General features: G+C 38.7%; 1 protein-coding gene across 1 annotated transcript; it reads left to right on the top strand.

Moving 5' to 3' along the window:
* Positions 1 to 213: 213 nt before the first annotated feature.
* Positions 214 to 8,440, top strand: LOC126645021 (sulfotransferase 6B1-like). Its single transcript, XM_050324946.1, has 6 exons — positions 214 to 466; positions 1,269 to 1,453; positions 2,521 to 2,647; positions 4,856 to 4,950; positions 6,006 to 6,192; positions 7,641 to 8,440. Exons 1-6 carry the CDS (start codon positions 322 to 324, stop codon positions 7,757 to 7,759), a joined length of 858 nt encoding a protein of 285 aa, XP_050180903.1. The 5' UTR covers positions 214 to 321; the 3' UTR covers positions 7,760 to 8,440.
* Positions 8,441 to 9,520: the final 1,080 nt, after the last annotated feature.

The following is a 9,520-nucleotide window of genomic DNA, read 5'->3' as shown; positions in this document are numbered from 1 at the left end:
TGTCATTTTCCACAATTACTTTTTAACTATTACCTCATTACTTTATCTGGAGAGCCAATAAAGGACAAAAGACATGCATTTTCCATGACTCTGCAATTCAGTTATTTATTAAGTTACCTCCAACATGTCAGTTGCCTTTATCAACTACTGGCAAAATCAATATCTGATAGGACTTCACGGCATGTAGCAAAGTATATAAGCCGGAGGTTTGCATTGCTCAGTCTCAATTTGTCACTTCAAACCATCTGACTAAGAAGGGCCTCTTAAATCCTCATCATTTCCTTGTTATCTGATTTGCAGGAATCCAAGACTTAAGCAACCATGTCCAACTCCACTGAGGCAGAACTCATACACATGTTTAAGGGAATTCGCTTTACCACCAGGTCTTCTCCAGAACTTTTAAAATCCTTGGATGCTTTTGATGCTAGAGAAGATGATGTCCTTTTGGTTTCCTATCCCAAATCAGGTAAGCTCTAGTTTTAAATGTAAGTTGCAGTTAAGTCTCAATTGTGTGTTTCATGTTCTCTGCTTAAACTCTTTGGGAAATATCTGTGTAGAAGAAACAGGAAAGGATGTTTGAGTAAGTGAATATATCATTCTGTCAGTAAATGTTAAAATTACAAGAAATACGGATCATTTACCTGCATTTTGATTCTGTAATTGAAAATATTCACAGGTGTTTTCATATTGGAATGCAAATAAATATTCCTTATTTGTAAGCAGCACTTGTACTTGAAAGGTTTTCCTGAGGACTTTCTATATTCAATTCTATAAGTCAAGAGCTGTGTAAAGTTATTTGTATGGCTCTTGGCTGTAGATTTATTAGTTTCTTATCCCCTCTACACCTACCTTTCTTGCACAGAGAAACACACACCAAAGGAGAAGTACTTTTCAAATATACAAACTCTAGTTACTATAAGGAAAAAAACAATCAAGCAAAACAAGTTATTCTAAAATAAATTATAAAAATAATATAACCACCTCTCAGCTGACAAGCAGTTTGTCTAATGAGATTGTTTTGGTACTATTATTAACACTTTTCACAGGGTTACTTTGAACTTCAGCTATAACCCTAATTTTTCAAGTGTTTATTTATTTGGAGCCAATGGAATTATTCAGTCATGTAAAGTTTCTTGAATCTGGGGGATTAGAAGTATCCCTTGTTCACTAGCAATCTGTTTGCATATGAAAAATGCATGTTCCACACATTTTCTCAATAATAAATATTTTTTTGCTTGTTTGTTTTCTTAAAAATTACTTTTCTGCAGGCACCCACTGGCTTGCAGGAGTTATAACAAAGCTTTACAACACTCAAGTTACAATAACATCTCCCATTGAATTTGGAGACATTTCCAAACTGGAGGAGCTGAATAATCTCTCCTCAAAGAGAATCATTCCAACACACTTAGACTACAACATGTTACCTCAGAATTTTAAGAATAAGAAATGCAAGGTAAGGCAAAAACTACATAAAAGCTGTAAGATATGTTAAGCGTCTTTTAGGAATATATTTTGTCCTGTTGATCCTTAATAATTTTTGAATGATTTACAGTTTCCAGAAGTGCTTTGCTGTGAATTCTGGAGACACAGCTGATCAGCAGTCGAAGGCAGCATGAGCAGAGACTTGGACTAGGAACTGGGTTCTGCTCCTGCCCCACTGCTCTCATGGGGTGATTTGTGTACCAGGCACCACACAAAATAGAGAACATCAACACCTTTCAATCAGAAATCTCTCATTAGGGATGGGGGTTTTCTCATGGCCTCATTTCCTAGTGTCTTAGGAAATAGTTATCTTGGGAACTTACAGGCTCTACTGGGGTTGAAAGTACTCTGCCCCTCCTGCTGAAGCTTTGTAAAGAACCCATAAAGATATTGGGTGAACAGAAGAGAAATGAAACATAGGAGGTATATTCAGGTCACAGTTTTGAGTTCCTAGAATCATAGAATCACCTGGGTTGGAAGAGACCTTAAGAATCATCTAGTTCCAACCCCCATGCTGTGGGCAGGGACACCTTCCATTAGACTGATTCCTCCTGTGCTAATGTGGGAGGTCTTTAAAAATAAGCTCTGAGTCTTGGATTTTTTATTAAAAGTCTAAAATTTCAGGATAACTCGGGTACAGACTTTTGGGACAAAGCAAATTTGAATGAAATGCCAAAATTTATGTTTTGCAGCTGTCCCGAAAATGTTAATTAGTAAATGTTTTCATACGTGAGATATATGAGATAGTAAACTGACTCATGAGTTAAAGTTAACACAGGCTCTTTCACAAAACGTAAACATTACCCAGCTGTGACAAACACACCTCCTTCCACATGGAATTGTTTACTAACCACTACTGACTCCTGCCTAAGAAGAGACAAATACATTTCTAATTTAATGGCATGGTCACTGAAGGAGGAATCCTGAAGGGAAGGGCTTTGACACTGCCAACTGCCTGTGAAAATGCTATATTTACACACAGAGCTTCTCTAAAACAAAGGATATTATCATTAATAAATATATCATCTTCATTTACAGATGATCTACATCTGCAGAAATCCAAAAGACACTGCTGTTTCCATGTACCATTACTACAGAGATAACCCAAACCTTCCCACTGTAGATACCTGGACTGCCTTCTTTGACTTATTCTTAAAAGGGAATGGTAAGAATAAATGTTTTCTCCTTGCATTTTACATTAGCTTATTATGCACAGAAAGAGTTAAGAAACGTGAACTGTGTGAAAACTCCTTGTTGAACTCCTCATTCATATGGCATTATCTGGGGGGACTGGGAGTGTCAGGATAAATTCTAATGCCAAACTAAACAAGACCAAACACTAGGATGCCCCCTTCAGCCCTGCAACGGGACATTTTGATAAGCAGCCGCCATCATTTCAGCACAACTGCTCTTTGCAGGTTATTGCTGTTCTTTACACACCTGTTTAAAAAACCTATTCTCCCAGAAAAGACACTGATTTCATTTCTTTCCACGAACACTCTGCAACCCCTGATTATCTGTTAATTCGGATGCGGGTTTGCCCTGTGCCAAAACTGATGTGTTGTCATAGTAGTGGGGTCCAAAGACCAAGGACAGAAGGGAGATTTTTATGAGTGGAGGGATGGAAGTTAACAACAGGACCTTGTTCACTTTATCCACTCCCATTTTTAGTGTTTTATTACTCCTTTGAGGAGTACTGCGTCACCCTAGTGATGATAACAGCAATAATGATTCATCAGCTTGAAAATTTTGAAAGAAAAGTGCCATTGCAGTCACCATGGGCTCACATCAGAGGTCCAGAAGTCAATTTGTTCGCTGTCTTCTCTGGGCTTGGGCTTAGATCTTGTGTTCCTAGATCAGAGCAGGCCTAAGGCGCGTGCTTCAGTGATTTGCAGGATCTTGGCTTGTTTAGTAATAACTCTGAACATACAACAGTGGGAAAAAAGAAAAGAGGATTGTATGCTATTCAGGGCCAAGCTGGATGGGGCTTTGAGCAACCTGGTCTAGTGGAAGGTGTCTGTGCATATGGTGGGGGGGTTGGAACATAACGCTCTCCAAAGTCCCTTCCAACCCAAATCATTCTGTGATTCTATGATTAAATTATAAAAGCATCTCCCATTTGCCTGCAAATTATTAGCCACCTTCTATTTTCTGAGTGCTTGTCCATGGCATAAATATGTTTGTTGCATCAGAAATGTAGGTAAGAGGTGATGTGGAGGAAAAGGTTGTCATTTTCACTTCTAATAAAAACACAGGACTATTGTGCTGCTTGATTCAAATCCTGCAGTACTCTTGCAGGGTTAATACCAGCTCAAAACAAGGGTTAGGGCACAGAGGGACAACTGTGGTGCCATCCCTGGAGTCTCCAAGTACTCTGTACTCCTGAATCCAACAGGGTTATGCTTTTGTTGGCCACATGCCCAGTGTAGCTGACCAGGAGAGCAGGGTCTAATTGCACTCCGTGGAGCACACGTGCCTTGCACTCAGAAACCGCTTTATGTGCTGGAGAGGGCTACAGACTGGAGCATTCAGCTTAATTATAACTATTAGTTATAATTAATGCTTAATTATAACTCACAGTTTGCAACCAAAATGTTGGTCATTACAAGATTACCCTGTTGTGGTGGTGCTTATAAAAGCAAAGTCACAGTTTGGGAGAACACTGGCTGTGATTGCTCTGTCCAGGCCTCTTCTCATTGCCCTACAAGAGGCTTTTGTCTTCCCTTTCAGCTGGAAAGGTCAGAATGTTGCTTTTTAAAAGAAAGATGAAATTTAGCTGTCCTCCCATGGTCCAGGGAAAGGAGCATTCAGACAAAACAAGCACTGTGACTCAGTTATAAACTGTTTTATCTGTCTCATTGGCTGAATGATGTATTTGCATAAGTTCTTTACATAATCCTTCTTGGGTGTTTAAAAATTATACAGATTCCCTTCTGCTGAGACAAAAGAGAGCTGACAACAGTGTGTTCCGTTTAACAGAGTCCTTATTTCACTTCCTGCTGAAGTGATTACATTTCTAGCTGTGACCACAGACATGCAGTCATTTGCTGAGATGCTCAGATCTTGTTAGGCAGGTACATTTTCCTTCATTATTGGCCTTCCCTTAGATTTGGAGTGTGTTTCTACTACAGAATCGTATCTCAGAATAATATCTGAATCTCTGATATGAAAACAAATTCCAACAAGAACGGCAACCTCTTTGGATGCCACTTTTGTTAAGTTTGAGTCACTTGGCACAAAGAATTGCATTTGTTTTAGAGCAATACAGGGTACATGTAATGAAGGGATCATTCCCCTAAATGTGTGAGGAACCACCACAGCTATTTATGAATAAAGTTTATCTGAATGTCTTTTCCATGGGTTTTCTTTTCAGTTGTCTGTGGATCCTGGTTTGATCATTTCCTAAGTTGGGAAGCACATGAAGATGACAAAAACATCCTATTTTTGTTCTATGAAGACATGAAGAAGGTAAATATGCTCTCTGCACTTGGTAGAATGCATTACTTGCAAATTAGTATCATTAAAATATCAAAGAGGAAATTATAATGAAAAAGGAAAATATGAATGTATGTCTTTGGGCATATTTTGTATTTGCATAGAATTTTATATTAGTGAACTAAGTCTGACTGCAGAAGTTATATAAATACCAAATCCTGTGAGAGTTAAATTTCTTACATGCAGGAATGGGACTCATATTACATAATTTTCTCCAGGCTACAAGGAAGAATTTTAAGTTCCTCTTTCTTGGTCCCTGTGGAAAGACCAACCAAGGGCATCTGTTGAGGGCCACACATTAACTTGCAATGTCTGACATTTCCAGTGAAATTTTCAAAAGGTGATGCAAGACAACCGAATTACTCACAGTCTGGTGGTACTTGTATTCCCAATAACAAGAACATTAAAGACTGAAAGGGTAGGAAAACAGTTTTGGTGAAAGGAAATTATGCAGACACCGCTTTGCTGTTCTTAAAAAGAAAAAAAAAAAGAAGTAAAATACCAACATACCTTAGCTTTCAAAGAATGAATTTTTGAGTGAATACAAAACACTCTCTAGTGTTTCTATTAAAATAGGTTTGTTCATTTTTTGGGAACAAAAAAATTCCAAGGTGAGGAATATAAACCAACTATTTTGTATTCTGAGTCACTTGTTAGATCTCTAGATACAGCACCTCCACTGAAATAAGCTACTTAGACAGAAGCTGAGCTTTGAGTATTTCTCTATTCCCAGTGAAATAATTCTGAGAGACAGGAGAGCATTCTACCTGAACTGGGAGTAAAATTGGGAATATAACTGTGTTTGATATGACATACTCAGTATTTATTCATTTCTGTGAGTATGGGTATGAGGGGAATAAGGTTTACTGTACCTGTCATCTGCACAGTCCAATGATATATTTGGCTTGCTTGAAAGCAAATAAATGTGTGACAAACTTGTTACATAATAAAAAGGATCCTTTTCAAATTAGCTAAGAGTCTGATAATCAGCTTAGAAACATAAAACCTTTATTTTTCTTGTGCCTCAGGATCTCCCTAAAGTTGTAAAGAAAATTGCTTTGTTCTTGAGTTTAAACGTCAGTGACAAAGATATCCAAGACACCTGCAATAAATCCTCATTCTCAGAGATGAAAAACGACACAGAAAAGGAGAACAGCGATCCCAGTCACACTGTGTGTGCTCTGACATCCAACAGGAAGCTGATTTTCCGAAAAGGCAAGTTCCTTTGTGCTTAATACAGCAGAAGGACTGGGAATCCAGACAGAGGCCGAGGACCGGGTCTTTCCCAGAGTGTAGTGATGCTTTGGGTCAGCCCTGGGAAGCAGTGACAAGATTGTTCAATCTGAAGCCCCCTTAAAAATCACTTTCTTTCTAAGTTCTCTGGCTGCACATGCAGACTTATATTAGAGAAGCACAGAGGAGCTGGAACAACAGCCTGACTAATATTGCTCCAAGGAGTGGGAGCTGTTGAGCTAAAAGGAAAGGTTCATTCAGCATTACTCTTTATCTATGTTTTTTTTTATCTAAAAGTTGACCACCTTACTCCTTTACGACATGTCTCCTCTGACATCACCTGCAAAGGTCAGTTAGTTTACTGGAAAAATAAAGAGCTAGACACATTCCTTCTGAATAAGACTGCTCTTATCACCTTCTATCTTATGAAAATACTCCTGAGAAAGGAATATGCTGACAACAACAATTGACAACAACAAAAGAATGGTCACAGGTGGCCTCCAGACCCTGACCAAGCTGGAATTCACAGGAAAATCTTCCACAGTGCTTAGTTCAAATATGACATTAAGATATCTGCAGGAGCTGCGTTCTTGCTTCTGACATTTGAGAAGCTTCCTCAGAGCTCGATAATGTTTATATGGATTTTGATTATATTTATTTAGTTATTTTTTGAGCAAGAATTGACATTTTGAAACCAAGAGCTGTTTCAATTAATAAACGGGGAAATGGTACCTTCCGTTAATTCAGAATATTTTTACCAGTGAGCTGAAATAAATGCCAAAATACAATCTGTCAGTAAAAAAAGAAAAAAAAAAGAACAGATACATTTTTCTAAAACAGTGAACTTTGATGAAGATATGTTGAAAATTTTGAAAAATCCCAACAATTTCACTTCCAAGGGCATGTAGTAATAGGCCAAGGGGGGATGGCTTTAAACTGAAAGACAGTAGGGAAGAAATTCTTTACAGTAGTGAGAGGTAGTGAGTGGTAGCGAGGCACTGGAATAGGTCCCTTCCAACCCAAACCATTCCATGATTCTATGATTTCCTCTACTGACTGTGAAAAAAACCCAGGTAGAGACCTTTAACTACATAACTAAGGCATGGCAAGATGTCTCCCTGCTGAGATGATCAGGAGCTCTAATTTCACCTTGGAAACCTTCTGCTCTTCATCCCCCACTTTAGATGGCACTAACCAGCTCTGAGGCTGAGGGTTTAACAGCCTTTATGGATGACAATCCAGCTGCTTCCACCAGAGTCTCGTCAGATCAATAAGACAACTCACAATCATAACCTACCACAGAGACTGTGGTTAAGAATACACTAATAATCTGTGCCAACTGCAACATTAACAAAATTGGGCTGCCTTTAAGGAATTTTTTGCTTCAATTATTGCTAGCTTCACTGTTCTTTCTGTTCCTGCTCTCCTAGGTGCTGTCGGTGACTGGAAGAACCATTTCACTCCAAAGCAGAACAGGAGGTTTGAGGAGATATTTAACGAGAAAATGAAACTCAGCAAGATGGCAAAATGTTTAACCTATGAAGTTTGACTCCACGTGAAGGACAATGTGCAGTTAACAACAAACGTACATAGAGCCACTGGTGGGAAATTCTGAATGGGCACTCCCATTTAGTTTGTAATGCTTCCAATAGAAAGGATTGTAAACATGAGATTTTGAGGACAGGAAAATTCTGACACAATGCCAGAGCTGAACTCATTTCTCAGCAGGCAGATGTATATGGTTTTACAGAGTCAGGTGTCATATCCATTTTTTGACAACAAAATTTACTTCATCATTTATTTATTTTTTCTTTTGCTCTGAGGGGATATGAACAGACTTCTTAGATCTGAATTAGGAATTTTACCCATGATGTTACAGGGAAAAAAAAAAAAAAAAAGGAACCTGTAAGAAACAAGATAGAAGAAGCTTAAAAAAACTTCATAAGAAAATTATCAAAATTTTGACCCCAGACTCACTCCTGTAATACACCATGATTTATGAACTGCCTATCTTACTGGACACTGTTATTGACACTGAAGTTGAAAACTGCAGCTGTGTATTTGACAATCTGGAGTGAAGTCTGTTTACAAAAATGTTTCTTTTTTTTACTATATGTAGTTCTTTGGTGTAACTTATTTCTGAGTTAGATACTGTAGAGTGTTTGTGGTTTAAATGCAACTGCTATAAATCCAAATAAATTTCTGCAGCATATGTTGGGCAATTATAAAAGTGGGGTTTTTTCCATTCGACTTTCTTTCTGCAAAATGTCTGTTTCCAGTGTTTTGATGAGAACCACTTTACTTCACAGTCCTTGTGCAATAGAACTCAACAGCTCCACCATGGTAAACAAAACATGACAGAGACAGCTTAATCCGAACACGACTTATTTATTTACCCTGCCCTGATAAGGTAGATTTTCCAATAATCAGCTGTCTGTGTTCACATCCAAGGGACTGTCCTAAGAAATCAGTGAAGATTTTTCTTCTGATTTATTCCACAATGTGTTTTTTGTGTCCTCACCTTAAGGACTCTTCTCCCCAGACTAGTTTTGCCCAACCATGCAGTTACGAGGCTGAAAAGCTGAGGTATTGCCTTATTTAGTGAAATACTCATCTCTCCCCAGCCACACACCTCACACTTGCCACAAGGCCCTTTCATTTCATACCTGGCCTGTGCATCAACACCTACTGATTTTGCATCTGCATAACTGGTACTGAAGTGTTGGAGAGATCAAGAGAAAAGCCTGTTTGACCACAGTCCCTTGCCATCTGCAATTCAACACAACTTAAGGGAGGTGCTGCCCTTAGTACTGCTTTTTGCAAATGACCCACTTGGAAATCAGAATTTAGATATGCTACTTTGCTCCTCTGACATTAAAATCATTCTCTCGCCCTCCAAAACGCCATGGACCACTGCTGCCCTCCTTTCAGTGCTCTTATTCCACAATTAATAAATGGCAAGAAATCAGCTAATGAAGATGCTTGAACATTTTACTGAAAGACTTACTTTTTTCTGGCCCTCTGAGTATGTAAAAAAGCCAAAGGGTCCTTGGGCAAATTAAGTTCGCAAACGAGCTTAACTGCATTAAGACTGAGGTGTAAGCAGCATTTACACGTATATTCACAATATGAAACTGTGTCTGAAGGGACAGGATGAGGGCATGCCTCGTGGATCCATAGGGGGTTAAAGCATACACTCCTGAAAACTGGCTGAAGGGATCGTATTAGGCTATAACGTAGCAAGGGTTTTGCCAGCTGACCTCTAGGACTGCACTGCAGACTTAAATGACTTCCAAAATAAAGCTCTGCT

This window comes from Myiozetetes cayanensis, unplaced genomic scaffold (genome assembly GCF_022539395.1).
Source record: "Myiozetetes cayanensis isolate MyiCay16 unplaced genomic scaffold, myiCay2020 scf3, whole genome shotgun sequence".
Classification (NCBI taxonomy): Eukaryota; Metazoa; Chordata; class Aves; order Passeriformes; family Tyrannidae; genus Myiozetetes; species Myiozetetes cayanensis.
This window is presented reverse-complemented; position numbering and strand designations above follow the sequence as displayed.

Bases quoted from the DNA above. Each gene is read 5' to 3' on its own strand.
- LOC126645021 (XM_050324946.1), top strand. From the start codon at position 322: ATGTCCAACTCCACTGAGGCAGAACTCATACACATGTTTAAGGGAATT. The intron at 2,648-4,855 runs GTAAGAATAAAT...TTTTCTTTTCAG, and splicing joins CTTATTCTTAAAAGGGAATG to TTGTCTGTGGATCCTGGTTT. The intron at 4,951-6,005 runs GTAAATATGCTC...CTTGTGCCTCAG, and splicing joins TCTATGAAGACATGAAGAAG to GATCTCCCTAAAGTTGTAAA.